At 38.4% G+C, this 20093-nt stretch overlaps 1 protein-coding gene across 1 annotated transcript in view; it reads left to right on the plus strand.

Moving 5' to 3' along the window:
• The window catches only part of LOC134226833 (chitin deacetylase 1), a 60356-nt gene extending 54223 nt beyond the window's left edge, over positions 1-6133 (plus strand). The window contains exons 4-5 of the mRNA XM_062707855.1: positions 3369-3690; positions 4341-6133. Coding sequence (XP_062563839.1) covers positions 3369-3690; positions 4341-5169 — 1151 coding nt within the window. The 3' untranslated portion in view covers positions 5170-6133. The remainder of the gene's footprint in view (positions 1-3368; positions 3691-4340) is intronic.
• Positions 6134-20093: the final 13960 nt, after the last annotated feature.

Consider the following 20093-nt stretch of genomic DNA (forward strand, 5'->3'; position numbering starts at 1 on the left):
ATAAAATACATCGTCTTCCACGTGGCCGAATATCGCCGAGCGCAAGCCTAACGGTCTCTATCACTAACTCACGTTTGGAAAAGATAAAAGTTTGAAAAATGAAATAAAAATAAATAAATAAAAGTCCTGTAGGAAGCTCGATGTATAATAATTGGGATGTTTCACGATATAATGAAAACTTCAACCAACTGTTGAGTACATTTTCTACTGTTAGTTTCGTTAGTTGTGTTGGGTTACGCTTATTTTCATTTACAGCAAAAAACATAGGGGGTACCTCAATTAATGCAAAAGTTGGAAGGGGTACCTCTCAAGAAAAAGGTTAAGAACCGCTGCTATAGAGTTCCATTGAATACTTTGGGGTTGGTCTTATCCCTTCTTCCTGCCTTCAGGATGAAGACCACCCAAAAGCTCGTTTTCTGAATTTTATTGCATCTTTTTTAGGTTCAGAATCCCATAATCCTTGATTGGATCTCTTGTGCGTCTGAGACAGCAACTTCAGTGCCTTGGTCGTCAGCACTCGAATCAGGGAAGTGGATCCTCAACTATTCGCTCAATGTATCACTGGGCTCTACAGTGAGCTAACCATCTATCCTTCGTAGTCTACGCTCACTGTTCGAAGGAATTCTTTTTTTTGCAGGGATGTTGTGTTGGTGGCTGTAGGCTTCAAACGATGCGATCTCGAGAGGGGGTTTTCGAACACGTCGCCGGGGAAATATGTCGAAGCCAACGAGATTTTTATACTTTCTCTGGCGGAAAGGTACCTCCGTTCTGACCACTACAATGTCCTCCTTCATGAGTTCTGCAATTGAGAAATATTGTTTGAGTGTAAAGACGTGTATTTAGTTTCTCGTGTCAATGTTTTCCAAAAAATTAAAGCCAAATTTAGAAATAAAAACTCAATTTCGGATTACTAACGCGTTTACTTAGGGGACACCTCTATGATAGTGCGTTCGATTTCAAAAAGTGAAAGTTTTCTGTTTTTCGATTATGGATAAAACCTCTTTTCATGTCTTTTCCGCTCTCCCGAATAGTTTTAAGCTGTTTCCTCTGTGATCGCGTGAATATTCGAATTTCCTTACTCGCATCCATAGAACTTATATTTTTATCGGATCTTTTATTGTTTTTCTGATATTCGGGGAAGGGGTCGATGTTTATCCTGATTCCAGCATCCTCGTTATCATCCATGTCCTCCAACAAGTTGGATTTGGATGATGGAGGATAAGCTAGATTTAGACCATTAGCATTATCGGAGCATGTATTGCTCCAGGGGACTTTCATCTCCTCCTGAGAACTAATGAGTAGCTGTGGTCTGCGGCAAAGCCAAGCTTATTCAGAGTTCAATCAGGTAGCCGCCAGACATTATAAATTCTCACGCTCCTCTAACGTGAACGTATACTATACACATGGGGAAGTGTTGGCTTGACAAATGTCAGAAAAAATATTTTAAGCTCTTTTTAGTGGGATGTATTTAACTGTCTAAGACGGGTTAAGTACTCTCCATTTAATTCCACTACGTTTTGTTATCTTACGCAGATACGTATTTCGACCACACAGTTGTGGTCGATTATGGATTTCTATATTTTCTATATTATTTCTATATTTCTATTAAAGATAAATCTGGAGGTAATCTCGATGAGGTTTCCAGAGGATTTTTTAAATGCATTCCTGGAGAAATTCTCAAATTCAATCCTGTTTCGCAAAAATTCTTGAAGGATTTTACAAATGAGTTCTGAATTTTTTGGAGAATCACAGGTAAGATTTTCTAGAGGTATACTAGTAGGAACTTTTGGAAGAATTTTCTTATTATTTTATGAAGGAGGATTACACTAAATAAACAATTTGACGCCACAATACACAGTTCGAGATCACATCTCTTTATCATCGTTTACGTCTCACTCTCGCCGTTATCCCGCAAAAAGAAATTTCGAAGGAATTCCTGAAGGCATTGTGATAGGAACTACCTAAAGATTTGCCGTAGAAATTCCTCTTATGAAACAGGCTTTTGTAGTTAGTTGTGCAAGATTACATTGCTTCCAAAACAGAAACTTGAACATATGTTTTAAAAACAATGACAAATATTTCCGCATCCAATCACTGGAAGGCATAGGAAACCACAACTATTCTTGTCTTATCTAATCTAATTTAATCTAATCTAATCTACCACAACTATTCTTGTGTGCACAAACTTTAGTACATACACGTCTTCTAGACTTTCAAACATGTTCTACTAAACCGGGATAAATCATCGAACAAAACTTGCCCAAATTGTTATGAATTGAATCATGCAAAAAAACAAGGAAATTAAACTACCATTTCAAGGACGCCTTCTGAAACTGAATAATTAAAAAGCATTCTCTTGATACTCGCCAGTCAGCATTATACCAGGTGGTATCGAGCCAGTCATCGTCGTATTCTACATGGACAGAGACGGTTCACGTATCCAATTACAACACCTCGTGCACTCAGTCCATCTTTGCCGGTAAGCAATGAATGCAAAAAGAATCTTTCCTAATGGAGCTCGATCGTCGGCTGACGGCACCAGAACATGCACGATCGCATGTTGTCGATCGTCATCATGAACCGAAGGGTATGATACGTGTCAAAACGTTTGCTCATATCTCAACCATTGCAGTCCCCTCCCGCGTCCCTCTCTGAGTGCTGTGCTGGCCAATAATGTCTTGTACTATTGACTAACAAATTGCTATTCTTTTTGTCGCATGCGTGATTATTCATTTATAAAAAATATCTTCTCCGCAAGTAAACAATGCTTCGATTAATCATCATCCATTATTGCAAAGTACTAAAGGCTACGATGGATATTTCCCTTTTATAAGATTTTTTGTATTTTAGGGGGTTTGAAGCAAATTTTTTACTTACATAGAATTATTTGCAACTTTTAATGCAACATTTTGAAACATGAAATAGCTTTTCACAAACATAGAATAATTCGCAAACTCGGTGAAATTTTTCAACAGCTGGAGCTTGTAAAATATTCACAGATTTTCTGTTTTTGTTTTTTTGATAGTTTAAAAATATTAACAAACAGTTCTGCTGTTGAGATTTTGTTACGAGTGTATGTGGTCTGCCCTCGTGTCTACTTTTTTTACTTTTCTTTTTATTTAGTGATAACCAAATTGTATATTTCCACATTACTTTTAACATTTGTATAAAAAGGCTTCCTTAGTATTGAGACTATCGTTTCCTGACATCTATAAAAACGAAGCGCAGCCTTCTGGTACGACACATCTTTCCTCCTCCGTGCATAGAACCTTGAACTGAAAACAACAGCTCTGACACGCGAAACTCAATTCTTTCTAACCTTCCTACATCCGCAACATATGCGTGTCTTCTTCTCGGCCCGTTCACAGATATCGAAAGCGATCCCAACCGTGCGCCACCCTGCGATCCGGCCGTGTGCGTCCTGCCCGATTGCTTCTGCTCCGAGGACGGTACCACCATTCCCGGCGACCTGCCGGCCAAGGACGTCCCGATGATGATCACCATCACCTTCGACGATGCCATCAACAACAACAACATCGACTTGTACAAGGAGATCTTCAACGGCAAGCGCAAGAACCCGAACGGTTGCGACATCAAGGCATCGTACTTCATCTCGCACAAGTACACCAACTATTCGGCCGTGGCTGAGACGCACCGCAAGGGGCACGAAATTGCCGTGCACTCGATCACGTAAGTGGAATGTTCTAATAACATGTCTTGAAAGTTTCCATCTAGCTGGAAAATTTATATCGCCTCACCAGAGCGCAAAATAAATATGCGACTTCGAATGATTGGAACTCAATACTAAAAGAATAATCAATTCTGGAATTTCCAATTCGTTTTCATGATTTGGAAAAAGATTCCTCTGAAAGAGTATCCAGGATTAAGTTAAACTCATTGAGCTAAGGTCGCTTTTTATGCGGTCTTTATTTGGTCGATTATTGCCTTCGCATTCGAGTTATCTCCGAAAACATGCACAAAAAATCTAAGGAAAATACACGTTGACCGAGAAATTGAATAAATCTGTTCGTGTAAAAAGCGACTTTAGTGCATATTTAATATAATTTTTCTTATGTTTTCGAGTGGTTGGTCAATCGAACTAAAGGATTTTTGCTTGTGTTTCATAATATTGCATTGATTGTTTTTTTTTATATATTGGATTATAATGAACATTTATATGGTGTTCAGAAAAGTAAGTCTCGATAAATTCCAATGCAGTAAGATAACATCTCGTGAAAAGCTTTTTCAGAAAGTACTTGTCACATACCTCCACAAAATTATTCTGCCTCTTTATCTTGGTACGAAATGAACAAACAACCCTATCTATGTCCCCTTCACAGCCACAATGATGACGAACGCTTCTGGTCTAACGCCACTGTTGACGACTGGGCCAAGGAAATGGCCGGTATGCGTATCATCATCGAAAAGTTCGCCAACTTGACGGACAACTCGGTTGTCGGAGTCCGTGCACCATACCTGCGTGTCGGTGGCAACAATCAATTCACCATGATGGAAGAGCAAGCCTTCTTATACGATTCCACCATCACCGCGCCCCTCTCCAACCCCCCACTATGGCCGTACACAATGTATTTCCGGATGCCTCATCGCTGCCACGGTAACCTGCAGAGCTGCCCAACCCGCTCGCACGCTGTCTGGGAAATGGTAATGAATGAACTGGATCGCCGAGAGGACCCCAACAACGATGAATACCTGCCCGGTTGCGCAATGGTCGACTCGTGCTCCAACATTCTGACCGGTGATCAGTTCTACAATTTCCTGAACCACAATTTCGACCGTCACTACGAACAAAACCGTGCCCCACTGGGACTGTACTTCCACGCTGCCTGGTTGAAGAACAACCCTGAATTCCTTGATGCCTTCGTATACTGGATCGATGAAGTGCTCTCCAACCACAATGACGTGTACTTTGTCACCATGACTCAAGTTATCCAGTGGATCCAAAACCCACGTACCGTATCTGAAGTCAAGAACTTCGAACCATGGAGGGAGAAGTGCTCCGTCGAAGGCAGGCCAGCCTGTTGGGTACCAAGCTCGTGCAAACTGACCTCCAAGGAAGTTCCCGGGGAAACCATCAATCTGCAAACTTGCGTACGTTGCCCTAACAACTACCCATGGGTCAACGATCCAACTGGCGATGGTTTCTTCTAAGCTCAGCCTTAAATACTCATGAGTGGTTTATTCCATCTTAGAAAATTTCTAGCTCACCTTTTTACACTCTGCTTTGAACTACTTTAACTATAAATTTAGCTGTTTTATCTATCATCTAACTCCTCGTACTTTCAAGATCCTTACATTTCTTGAATGAAACAAAAAAAGACTTGATACTATAGAACCCTCACCTAACCATCCGTGAAGGGAGGTTCTGCAAATTGTTCGAGCAGAAAGGTAAGAAATGAAATCAATGAATCGCGCGATATAACATCATCATCATTGAGTGAACACGAATGGCCCAGGGCAACTTCCCCACGAGAAATCCCTCTCAAAACAATCTCTCTCGAAAGCTACATCCATCAATACAAAACCAACATCTTCTCGTGACCGGGGAATGTTCATCTAATTATATCGAGACTTTGAGAGAAAAGAAAAACATGCTGTGGATATTTTTGTGTCGTTTTTAATTTAATTTAATTATGAAAACAAATGAAAACAAAAATAATCTTTATGTAATTGAAGTGAATTGAAATGTTTATATATTTTAAACGCATAATTATGATTTAAAAAGACATTTTAACTTTAATTGCTGCCCTGTTCTTCTCCAAGCTATACATTTTTTATATTTGTGTAAAATGTAAATACTGTTCAACTGCATAATTTTAAGTGATCTTACTCGATAATACAAACGTGGCAGAAGACAAACAACAAAACTCACTTTTTATTAGCACTTTGACTGCAATACGTTAGGGTTGTAATTTTAAGTGTTCTGCCCAAGTTTTTTACGAATTATTCCTTTTCCAAATTGTGCATAAATTATGAAAGTAGGATTTTACAAAAAAAAATCTGGATTTATGAAAATTAAATTTTAACCGAAAATGTACACGTTTTGACAGCCCCAAAAATAGGGAGCTTTTACTCATCGTAATTAGTAATAAATTAAAAGTTTAATAAACACGAACACCCATTGTTATTTATTACTTCTCCGAACACTGAACCATAGATATAAGAATCACTGAACTCCCTTTCACCAAGTAATCGTAGATCGGACAATCAAATCACTCAACCGTTTGGAACATGAATACAGTTTTTGTTTCTCAACAGTCTGTTTCGAACCGAATCATAAGCTGTTTCGATCGCCTTGACAAAACGGACATAGGGTAGCGGCTAAAAGGCTTCTGGCATATTTAGTAGTTTTTTTTTTCATAATATAATCATCCTACAAGGTGAGCCGGTATGGTCTTTTTTCCTCGATGCCCATTATTTATGGGGTCATTCAACATACTCTCAGCGTGGAACCGGCACTAAAGTCACAGAGAACAGACATGGATGCTCGATTTTTTTTTTTTCAAAAACGCAAGTAAATATTTAAATCGCACCTCAGCGCCGCCAACGCATGCTGCCCGACATGCAAATTCAATCTCACTAAGCAATGACGTTGGCTTTTACTACATAAACAAGATGGTGCTACCGCCTAGGGGAAATTCAGAATTAATACTAGCGCTAAAAAGTAAAACACGGCAAACTTTCACCATATTTATCAGCACACTAGCACCGCCCAACGTGAGCATAACGACATACTTCAAAATAACCAGTGCAAAGTTTTACACAACAGCACGAATGAAGATGAACGTCTGTTCTCTGTGCTAAAGTTTCGGCACCGAAGACGTCAGTGAGAGTGTGGTATGTATATCGCAGTAAGTGCTGGACAATTAATTTTAATGCATTAAAGAAATATGGAATAACGAATTTATCCACTTAGTAGAAATGTCTTCTCGTAAATTTAAAATTGAAAGGCATAAAAACTATTTAAAAAAAACATTTTTATTACATTCTCATCATTTACATTTATCATCATATTCTTACTGTCAAGTCAAGCAAAAATGAGCTTCAAAAGCCTTTTAACCCGAAATCGGATAGGGACAAAGCAGGTATTTTCGTCCATGGTCGTAGGGGCTAATCCTAACGAAAGCAACATCTAGTACTCCACTATAGCAGAACGTTTTTTCGAGCTTACGATTTGGTACGGATGAGTGTGGCAAAAAAGTCTCTCTTGTATTGGTGTTCAAGACTATGCCGAAAATAAAAACACAGACGAAAATATCTGCCTTAACTCTAGTGCAAATCTCATAACACACACGTTGTAGAAAGTATACAGGGCTAGCGAAAAAAGAACGCTCGTCATAAACAATACATACGAAACCGCAAGAATAATTCAGATTATACAGATAGGGTAAATCACTACTTGGGCCTATGGACCCCATTCCCGGCTCACTGCACAGAAAGCTAATGATTTATACTGTTTAGTAGCCGTAGGTTTATGATTGATCATTTTAAAAAAGTCTCCTATTTATCTCGCACAATACTCAATATTTTTCAACCATTTATTTCACTCCTAATCGATCCAATTATAGAAAATAAAAATGTAGATTTCAAACTTTTGCTCTTCGTTGCAACACCACTGAGCCGAAGTGATTCTTTCCACTTTTACAAAACGGTATCATCAAATAAACACCTACCTGAAAATCGTCACAGTGCTCAATACAACCATTGCTTCAGGCTGTTTATCACCACACAATAATGCTAAACTCACGCACTTTAATCTTTTGTAATTGTTAGTATCACTAGATTTTATATAAACATATTGGAATACATTTAAAAATGTATCCTCAAACCGAACAAAAAATCACCTCGGCACAAGAACTTCTAGCTGTACAGTGCTGCCAAAAGGCCATAAGTCTTATTTTAGTATGAAGATAATCCTTCATCGTTAATAGGAAAATTGTCTAATAAGTTGAAGCTATCATGTTATTTATAATTCTCTCGATTTCAAAAGGTGGAAAAGATATTGTTTTTAAGTGTTTGGAAGAAATTTGGATGAGTAAATATATCTTCTCAACCAAATAAAAATGATAATGAATAATACCATCTGGCATCTTGTTGTCGTGGAACGTGCTTATTCTTGTTTACGTCGCATTTTCTACCGTCCCGAGAGAGAGAATGAGAGTAAGATGTTGAGAGATTGAGTAAAATATTGCGTATGCCGAGGAGATTTAAGGTATGCCGGATAAGCAATCGCCTATGACTGAAATGAGTGCTGCACCATGTTAATTTAAATCAAATAAAAGCTTTTTCAAGCGGTGTTTAGCAAGAATAACTATTTTTGAAGCAGAGGTGAACCCCATCGCAATATTACACGGCCCACAAATTTCAGAAAAGTTGCCCCTAGTCATAAATATCAATTAAATAATGCAGTCGTGCGCATGTTAGGCCGGGAATGGGGTGAGAAACCCTATATTATTATTTTATTTTCCCATTCTTCGCAGCAAGCACCTCGACGATCACAACCAATGCTGATCGTATTCCGTTGCTTCCGCGAAATCTTATTCAAACTGATGATTGGGAGAAAACCCACAAGTTGCTCTATTTTGATGTCTGTGCTTGCGATGCAGTCTGTGCTGTGGGTCTCCAGTAGCCTTGCGAGCAAAGGCGTAGGATTTCCAATCCGGAGTACGCGAGTTCAATTCTCGGTCCAGTCAAGGATGTTTTCGGGTTGGAAACATTCTCGACTCCCGTTAACTGTTCTTTGATCGAATGGTCCAAAAAATTGAAAATGAGAAACGGCTGAGATATTAGAGTTTTTGAAAGTCCATTATAAATTCGTGAGAGGTTTTTCGCATTCGAAAATCGTACCCCGATAAATAAAACACAGACGTCAGTCTTATGTCAAAAAAAAACAACGTCGAGTGCGAATTGGAAGCAAAATGAAAAATGCTGACCTTCTCATAGTAGGGGAAGGGAGGAGGGGGGGGGGCAATATGCCCTAGCTAAGCAAACACTGCTTTATTGTCTTATTTGTAACGCTATTTATGGGTATTTTTACATTATGCAACAGTTAAACAAGATAGCAAGTTGATGCCATTCAGAAATTGTCAAAAATCTCAGCATATTGATAATATTCACATTTCAAAAAAGTGGTGATATTCTGTTGCCGGAAAATTCATGGGGCAAAACCCCTTTTAGCTGGCAGCTCCTAGGGAACAAAGCACCACGCCACGGAGAGACGTCATGTACACTACGAAAACACTACCAAAACATCAGACCCGTGGTTTTTACAGGTTTATGGAAATTTTCTGTTATTTTTTTTTAGTTAACAACTACTTGTACTTTGATCATTTTAAGGACATAGTTGGAAGAGTGCCACGATGGCAGTCAATATGGCACCGGACCTTCCACGGGTTCTTAAATTTAAACCGCTATGGATCAAATCAGATTCTGTCTTATCCAATCTCGTTTTCAATCTGGCAATCAAGTCCGCATAAGATATCTCGCTAACATTCGTGTTTGGGTACAAAACCTTAATTTCTTTGTATACCACTGGCCCACCTAGGGTAATGAAATAGTTTTATTTTTCAAATTATCAGGAATACTATTCGCTTCGAAAAAATATTCTAATCGATCAACCCAATTCGCAAAAGAAACCCTTTACGAAATGGTTTAATTACCGTAGCTATGTTATGCTGAACCACTGTTAAGCCGACTCAATAGAAACACTTGACGATGCGCTATCGAACAAAAGAGCGTCTAAGCAATAGATTGGGTATAGGGAACAAATTAAAAACTCACCAGATTTATCGGTTTAACCTTCGTCGACCTTGACACTCCTCGGACACTTCCGGAATAACTAGTCTGACGGAAATAACTAGTATACTACCTCTCGGATGTCGCCAATCACTCGTCACAACCTGCCGGTTCTAAAAACATGTGCCATTAGAGTGATTCAAATTTTGACTTTTTTGCCCCCCGATGCTTAACCGATTGCATTTGCCATTTTAATAATCCTCCTAAATTTTTAGCTAATTTGGATGTAATTTGATTGTGCACACGTCATTTAAAGTTTGTATGGAAATTACTGTGAAAACTGACCCTTATGTGAAAGACCGTTCCGTGAAGTGGCCCATGAACTATTTAAAACTAATCAACACATTGACTACACAGAATACTTATCAAGCTGAAAGGCAGTTGTTGTTGCGAAGCGATTTGTCGTTTGGAAGCAAAGTTATAAAGAAAACAAAACTGCTCATTATTGATATTGATGTTATTCTTTTACGTGTTAAATTGAATTTCCCACGATTCAGTATTTCCTAAATAACTTTTCATGTGAGCATTTAATCGTTTCGCAACAAAGACGGCCTGTTTCCTTGTAAAAATGTTTATGTTGCCGATGTTTTCATATGTTTGTAGAGCTTAAAGGGAAGCGTTGGTGGACAGTTTTCCATAAAAGTTACTGTTTTCATAGCAATTTTCATACAATCTTCAAACCGCGCGTGCTCACTCAAATTACGTCCAAATTAGCTAAAAATTTAGGAGGATTATTAAAATGGCAAATGCAATCGTTCAAGCATCGGGGGGCAAAAAAGTCAAAATTTGAATCACTCTAATGTGCCATTCAATTAACAGGTAGTCGCACTCTCCAATTGACCGTTGATGCGCACGAGGAAACGTTGTCGATACCATGTACTGCACAATGTGATGAAATCCAGGAAGAATCAAGGTACAACTAGGGGAAATGACGGCTTCGGCAGGTTTTGTTCTATTATTGGCAGGGGGGTTTTCTATAACCAATTATTCTCAAATTTGGCCTAAACATTCTTTGCATATCAAAGAATATTGTGGCCAAATTTCATAAAATTTGGTCAACAAATCGCTTTTAATATCACTAAAAAAATCGTCAGATAGATGGTGAATAGATATGTTTGCGATAAATTATCTCTCCACCGAGTACCGATGGTGGGCCGTTTTGTTCACTACAATTTATCACACACTTTACAGTTTTTCTCGTCGCCAACTTTAGTGTCCATTTGTTATAATTGTTTTCGTAATAAGTTAGATTAAGTACCCTTGTGGTATTCTTTCTATCACGATCTTTTTTCTGCCAAGCTTCCGTATGAAGGGGAAGCGAAGAGTATAAATATGGAATCTGATATTTTCTTCACTGGCAAACAGGAAGGTGATTTGATTTGCTCAAACATTTGCTCGCGTGCGGAAATAGTATTTCTATCGACGAGTACTAGCTCTATGTTTCTAATATGACATCAGCGTCTAGTCGAATTGGATTTTTATTCCTCAGTTCTGTTTTCCAACCAACTTAGTATCTCGGAGCGAAAAAAGCAGAGTAAAGGCACCCCCAAACCTAAGCGATTTATCCGCGGCGACGAAAATTGAACTGCGACTCTATCTCTGGGTCACTGCATACAATGTTCCATTTAAGCTTACATGCCAACGGCGACAGTCGCGTCGCGTGTGTACTCCAAAACATTCTCGAGTTCAATCTACGCTATCTATCAGACCAACCAAGGCCTTCATCGTCAGTATGTACACAATCTGGTTCAATAAGCATATGTGCGTAATAAAGAACACAATTTTTATGAACACGAGATGTTCAAAGTACTAAAAAAACATTGTTGAGTTCAGTCCACACTGTCTACCAGATCATCCAAAGCTTTTGAAATGTTCTCACTGTTGATATATACCCAATGCGGTTCAATAAGCATATGTGCATCATGTAAACCAAATTTTCTTGATTACGATATGTTCAAGGTTCTCCAGTTCTGTCCACGGTATCTACCAGATCAACAAAGGCTTTTGCAATGTCCTCATCGTCGGTATATTTTTGCGAAGTCCTCATCGTCGATATACCCAGTCTGGTTTAATAAGCTTATGTGCATTATGTACAGCCAATTTTCTTGATTACGATATCCAAAATATTCTCGAGTTCAGTCCACATAATCTATCAGATCAACCATGGCTTTTGCAAAGTCTTCATAATCGGTAAGTACACAATACGGTTCAATAAGCATATGTGCGTAAGGAAGAACTAGGGTGGTCTAACCGGTAGTACCGATACCGGTAATACCGGTATTACCGGCCAATTTTGGGTACCGAAAATACCGGTATTAGAGACGGAAAAAACCGGTATTTTCGGTATTTCAAATTTCGCTGTCAATATAAAAAATCTAGAATTTTCATTTACTTATATCAGCTCACCTGTCTGTAATCGCATATCTATCCCATATAAACAGGAAATCTAGCATATATGAGGCAAATATTCGATTACAAGCAGTAAAGACTCATCGAGCAAAAAATACAACAATTGAAAGCGAGCATGAGTAAGCATCATTGGCCAAGTAAGCATCATTGACGACGTTTACGCTACAACAATCAACATCGTCATTAGTCATACCTATCAAACTGCGAATATCTTTTTCTTCAAAAGACATTGTTTTTTTGTCTTTATTTGAGAGGTTTTCATCCATCGGCTGGCTCACCGCTAAACATTGTTGATATCGTCGAAAATTTTCCCGCGATGTATGAAATTGTGAAAAAGATACGAGCCGTAGTAGTGATTTTCCGGAGATTACCTGTGAAAAACGATTTTCTGCAAAAATATGTCCGTTCTAAGTTCGGAAAAGAATTTGAATTAGTGTTAAGAAAAGTAATTTGAGCATTTTAGTGGAATGTCAGACTAGTTTATACAATCCCATTTAATTCCACCACTTAATTGTACCTTGACAGATACGTATTTCGACCTCAACAGTAAGCTCGTCTTCAGTGTTTCGTACTCCATTCCAAGAGTGACGATCCAAATACGCCGATCTTTTTGTCTTTTTTGAATAATTCTGCCGTGAAGCAATTTATCAGAAACGTTTTAAACATTTTCTTCTAGGCATCCAGAGTTACTTTGATTAAGCAAGCGTATGGGATCTTGAAGCGTCTAATCATTCCTGATACGATCATTGAAACCGAGACAACGACCATACCTGACGATCGGTACGAAGAAGATGGATGTTTTTCTGGTTTATCGGTTAAGGAAAAACTTGTGAAGAGACTGTAGCGTTGCTGGTGGTAAATACGTTGTTGCCAGGATCCTTGCATACAATCCGTAAGGAATTCTCCTACTATGAATCGGAAAGGATTAACGGCAAGTATTTGACACTGATTTTCGACGGTCTTCGTCCTAATTCGGTTGAACCAGAGAGGGCATTCTCAGTTGTTGGCAACATTGCCAACAAGATCCAATGCGGATTGTGAGATGAGTCGCCCAGTATATAATGTCTACTTAAATTTCGCTTTGCTCAGCTCAACAAGCAATGATTTTAACTTTTGAAGTTTTCCAACAAATATTGTTTTCATCCAAAACTCCAAATCAAAAAGTTTTTTTTTACAACCTTAAATTTTCACAAAAACCGGTATTCTACCGGTATTACCGGTATTGACTTCCTCAAATACCGAATACCGGTATTTAACAAAAATGACTAACACCGACCACCCTAGGAAGAACACAATTTTTATGAATCCGAGATGTTTAAGATACTCCAAAACATTCTAGTGTTTAGTCTAGTTATCTACCAGGTCAACCAACGGTTCAGTAAGAATATGTGCACCATGAATAACCCAATTTTCTTGATTACGAGATGCTCAAGGTTCTCCAGTTCTGTCCACGGTATCTGCCAGGTCACCAAAGCTTTTGCAATGCCCCCTTCGTCGGCTTATATCTGGTTCAATGAGCATATGCGTATCGTGTAAATCTAATTTTCTTGAATACGAGATGTTCGAAGTACTCCAAAACATTCTCGACCTCAGGCCACGGTATCTAACAGATCAATTAGGTTTCGGGAATGCCCCAATCATCAGTATACACTCAATCCAGCTCAATAATCATATTCTTCCAAATTCCAAGATGTGCAGGGTCTTTCAAAATGAATTAATATCAAGGTACCTATCAGATGCACAATGTCTAATGAGGTGTTTGTGTGGTGCAAAGTCCATTCGAATGTAGCCACGAACTTTTTTTTTTGTGTGGGCAGCAGTTTCTTGGAAAATTGTTCATGCGCTTCCACCGGTTGACATCGTGTCTTAAAACATCAACTAATCGGGTAGATCACATGTTCTGAACTCTAGGCCTGTAGTAGCTTGTAAAAGTAATCCTATCGGCTCAATGGACCTGCTGGGATGTTTAGCGCTGAACGAATACATCGCCCAGTACATGGATGATCGAGTAGATCGCATGTTCTGAGCTCCAAGACGTTCTGGAGACTCTGAAATAGTTTACATTTATTCAAAACTCGATTAATTTATGTATTATGATCAAATGGATATTTTTGGACATACATCTCAGCTTAGGATATTTTATTTCTAGACATATTTTCTGATACATTCGAGGATATGTACTACAGAACAGTTTGAACGGCCTAGGACGTCCGAAAAAAAAAATCTATGTGTTTTCAGTTCTTTCTATACTAGTTTTGGCAGGATCCAGAGAAAAAACCCAAATTAGTACGTTGAATCGTTTGGCAAAAATCGTGAACTTTTTTCATTGCCGCTTTAGGGTGTAATTTTTTTTTGAAACAGTGTTTCGGGAACAAATTTTACAAAAAATATGGCGCATTGAATGACGAAAAGTTTTAGTTTCAATTTTCGCCGCAGTTGGTGCTGCAAATCGTAACTTTTTCAATTACCTTCAATTACCTTTTTCAATTACCAAAAATCCATGTCTTTGGCAAAATTTAAGTGTAATTTATTATATTTTTTTGTTGCTGAAGACACCGAGTGTCTATCATAGTTTTTGAAATACGGACGTTTCTTATGGACAAAACCTAAAAATCCAGCTTTTATTTTCCAAACTAAAAGTTTCATGTCAATACAATGTTCTACAAAAAGGTATATACTAGCAAAATATACCACTTTCTGAAAGATGCTAGAGATATTTTTAGCAAACATGACTTGTTATCGGCGATTTAAGGCCAAAACCAATGATATTTGAAGACTTCATATTCAACAGAGGGGCAAATTGGGTCAAGGAATCCCCACAAGATTAGAAATATATGGTTTGCAGCAAGACGAAACCAACTCTAAGCTTTGCGATAATATTACTCATTGTCCCGCAATAGTATTCCTTGCTATAGGGCACTGCACGGATGAATCTCCTTCTCTTTCGTTCTTCATGAAATTTGACATTTACTGGCCTAGTTGTTTTCTAATTTTCTTTGCAGTGAGAAAAAGTACAAAGCAGTCCGTGCAGTGCCCTATTTCTTGTATCCATGATTTTCCTCAAACAAAGATACGGTTGCTAGTTCGGTTGTCATGGCGTTTGTCAGTTAGTTGTTGAAACACAGTGCTCCCCCGTTTTTGTATACTCCTGATTTTTACTTTCTAAAAATCTTCTATATAATAAAAATAAAATGGTCTGTGTTCGTATCCGCATAACTCGAAAACGACTGGATTTTATTCATTCCTTCAGCAGTTACATTCGTTGTAGTCGAAAATCATAAGTAAAGTTTAGAAAATCGTAAAAACTCAAATTAGGATTCGTATGAGAATTTCGCATGATGGGCAGTTCGCAACGCGCATTTTCGCCTACTATGCAGGACAACGTCTGCCGGGTCGACTAGTTCCTTGACTAGTTCTATAAAACTTCCAAACAGATTTTTATATTTCTAATGCCGTCAAACCAAATGCGGAGGCGAAGATTATTCAAAACATATTAGTAATATGGTGCCCCCCTTAGCCGTGCGGTAAAGCAAGACCATGCTGGGGGTGACTGGATTCGATTCCCGGTCCGGTTTAGGAAATGTTTGGGTTGAACATTTTCTCGACTTCCCTGGGCATAAAAGTATCATCGTGTTAGCCTCATGATATAAACTGGTGACAAAGTGATATATGTCACATTGAGTAAATTTTACAGGAGACGCATTTCCCAAAAACTTTGAATAACAAATTTTAATTTTAATTTTCTGCAACTCGACGGTACCAACATGTGGTATATTTATATAATCATTCAAACCGACAGTAAACCATCTTTAAATTCAAAATAGAGTTAAAATCTGTTGCGAAAACATCTATGTCGCCGATTTTTCTTTTTAATAAGCTTATTTTAGTGGATAGAGCTGTACATGTACCACTTTTCTGGGAACGAAATGGCCATTGTGATATATACCAAAAATTAAAATGTGCTTATCTCCAGAATTCGTTGTCAAAAACCACTTTTTCGTTATTTATTTACTAGATCTTAACAAATAGAAGCAGTTGGTGTAAAAAACTCTAAAATGACAAAAATGGTTTATGTACCTATACCACTTTCGCTGACACCGGTTCATATACAAATGCAAAAATTTTTACCTACTTAGCTTAGCAAAATTCCCGATTGATAACTGTGGAAGAGTTTAATGAGCACTTCTTATTGGCATTTCACCCCCCGCTAGAACATTACCACCACCTAGCAGCTTAGTGTAATGTCTTCCACAGCACTTCCACAGTTATTGACTACGAAGTTTCTAAGCCAGGTTACCATTTTTGTCATGGGATTCGGCTTTACAGTCTAAATTGTTCAAACAATAATGTTTTAACTGCCCGACGTTTCGGCTGTGTTTGGCATCCTTCTTCTGGGGAAACTAGTCCTCTATTAGTCCTCCTTGTCCTCCTTCTTCTTCTTCTTCTATGGCTCTACATTCCAACTGCAACTTGGCCTGCTTTTCAACTTAGAATTCTATTAACATTTCCTCAGTTATTAATTGAAAGCTTTTCTATGCCCGCCATTGCATGAGTATGTATCTTGTGTGGCAAGTACAATGGTACACTATGCCCACTGCCCAGGGTGTCGAGAAAGTTTCCAACCCGAAAACACCCAAGACCGGACCGAGAATCGAACTCGCCATGTCCTTGTCCATTGTCCCCGTTGTCCTCCTATTAGTGATATTTTAGACATTTCTAATATACTTCGTTACCTTCGAAAGGCATCATCATCGCTTAGTGGATTAATTAGGGTTTTATATTTATTTATTGCTGCGAAGTAGTTATAATGTTATCGGTTAACCATAGCGAATGGCGAGCTTTCAAAAATAGTGGCTGACTTATAACCAGAAATGCATCAAATTCGAAGAAAACAATGCCCTCAAATATCCAGGTAACGAATAATAGCCGTCGCATTCAACCACAAATACGTTTGGACAAACAAATGGCTTCCCCAAAACATACACAACAGGCCCCTGACTGGTTAATATAGCAACATATATTATGCTATCGCGGTAGTAATATTCGGTGGCTGCAGCTGCGGTAATTTATGAACGATGAATGCGGGATGCAATTCGAAAACCCAAGCGAGGCTCAAGCAAGGTCCGGTAGTAATCGCTCGGCTATCACATCACATTGAGCAACCACAGTGGTTGCGTATGTATCCGAATCCATTCCCTTGTTTTAATAGGATCATTAGTTGATTGGATCTTTATTTGTTGATGGAGACTGCATACAGATGCATAAATATAAATCTCAATCCTTCCTCACTTAATATCAACGAAGGATTGTGTAAGCAAAGTGTTTGGTAACATTTGCTATCTTGAAATGGGGATGATATAAATATTGTAACATTGACATTTATTTCAAAACAATATCTTCATTTTTGTACTGGGTGTATCGACTTTGACAGTTTACTTTTATGCACCTGAATGGAATATAAAATATGACCAAGTGGAACTAGGTGCCGGCTTACGGTGCAAAAAAACTGTTGCAAATGTAATTCCATCCATGTAATCCATCAAAACGGAATGGCCTTTCAATTCAACAGATTCTCATCCATTAGACTTTTTGGTATTGTCCATATCCTAATATTAGGATATTTATCAACTTGATATTTATCAAGTGCTTGTAGAATACTGGATAAATCACTGACAAGAAAAAATCTCACTTTCATCTCTGTACTCAGAGACGTTTTTCGCAACCTGTAACAATAATGATCTGAGTAGGGGAGATACACTCCACGATAAATTCCTTTGACTAAGCTCCAACTGCAGGAGGCACTACTCGCTGCGGTAATTGAGTGTGTCCGTGTGTATGTGTATGCACAAACGCTAAGTAATCTTTAAGTTATGAAGAAAATAGTACGTCCAACCAAAAGAGGTTATAAACTACATGAAAAGATTGTCGTTTCTGACGCTTGGACCATATTTATACGAAATTAATAGGAATTTTAAGCTTTCAGACTAAAAAAAATCAAATTTCCAATAGTTCACGATACGGAAGAATTTTCCGTAAAATAAAGAACTTCCGGAAGAATAGATGACTTGTTGAAAATTAAGAAAATATTTCACAAGCAACATGAGTGTCAGATCGATAAAATAAACAACAAGTTTCTGTCATTTTGAATCCTTGATTCTTCTTCGCCAACTCATAAATTTCATTCGTATGCAATCCCATATCTGATTTCGTTTAAAATATGTTACCGCTGCATGGCGATGTTCTTGGAGTTTTGCTTAACGACAGTCGTAAGAACGCCACTCCTAACAAGACACAAAACGATTCAATCGATCTCCAATGGGCCCCGGTTGGATCTAAAATCGAAGCAGTACAGTGCTGCACATGTTCAACATGGTTTCTTATTGTGCACAGATGCATCTTCTGGCCGATGTGCCATGCAATGGTACCTGCGGATAAGTTTCGGTGCCCATGTTCTGCAACCTTCCGACCGATTGTAGACCGTGTAGCAAAGGATCGTTATTGGAAGAGCGATTTTTTTTCGCCGTCGACGGCGATTGCTTTTTTGCTGCTTAGGTGAATAATAAATAGCATTTTAAATGCACCCTCATTCGTCGTATCGATGCCAAGGACATGCGCAGCTGGCAGCAACCACATCGTGTGCTCGCGCATATGAGATGAGATGAGCTGCGTGCAGCCCCGAGAAATATTCAAGAGATCTCGAAGATCAAGTTTTGCGAGTTCAAGCATCTTATGGTTTAAATCATAGTTGCGCCTAGCAAAGATGGGGAAGTTTTTGTCGCAGCTGGAGTATGATTAAACGGTCATAGTTGGAAGATGTATGAACAATGGAATTTACCGTCATCCGACTCAAGAATTGAAGTGAGGTCTGCATGTGCCTTTGATCAAAAATCGGGATGTCGGTAACATTTGTACCAGGAAGTTAGATAATATTGCAAAAAGAGTTTTATTTTTAAAGTTTAACTTCTATTATATGTTTTCAACATATCTTAGTATCAATGTTATTCTGAGTTCACGGTGTGAGGATTTCTTTTTATTTACAACCCTAGCTCCAGGAATAAAGTCGATAGAGCATAAAGTACTATAATCCTGTACAAAACCATTAAAAATCCATTTTTGTTGCCTCCAGTTGCCTCGACAAAGCTAACGTTCTGACTTCAATCAGTTCCTTTAGTCATAAACAATGAGGTCATTTAGTTAAAAATATAAGCAATGAGAAGCCATTTGTTCCTGTGGCTTGAAAAGCAAAAAGTTCTTAACTTTTGGCTTTGATATGAATCCACATATTGACGTAAAAAAAGTCTATAATTTTGATAACGTCCTCTTCTTCTTCTATGGCTCTACATTCCAACCGGAACTTGACCTGCTTTTCAACTTAGTGTTCTATGAGCATTTTCACAATTATTAATTGAAAGCCTGCTATGCCCGCCAATACATGAGTACGAGTGAAAACAAACTGAACCGGACCGAGAATCGAACTCGCCATCTCTCGTGTTATTCCTGCACGAGGCATGCCTAAGAGCATGAGCTTATTGACCGTGATGTTGGACTGTGTAGCAAAGATACATATTGTATTTTCCTCAATTCACCAGAAGTACCGAAACCGAAACAGGGATTAGATTGATTCTGAGGAATGAAAAACATGCTTGTTGCAAGTTATCCCCCATGTGGGGTTACTTGCAACAAACGCGCAGACTTCAGATTGCTTAAAACTTCATATATTTCTAGCAATTGCTTTAGAACAAAGCCGTGTAACAAATAAAAGACCACGACATACAAAAATAATAGTAAAAACCCAGATTAATCCACCCAGCGGTGATGGTGCCTTTCTCGTTTCTTTCGAGTGAGTAATTTCTACGCAAATTTTGAGATGA

The sequence above is a fragment of the Armigeres subalbatus genome, chromosome 3 (assembly GCF_024139115.2).
Source record: "Armigeres subalbatus isolate Guangzhou_Male chromosome 3, GZ_Asu_2, whole genome shotgun sequence".
NCBI classification, from domain to species: Eukaryota; Metazoa; Arthropoda; class Insecta; order Diptera; family Culicidae; genus Armigeres; species Armigeres subalbatus.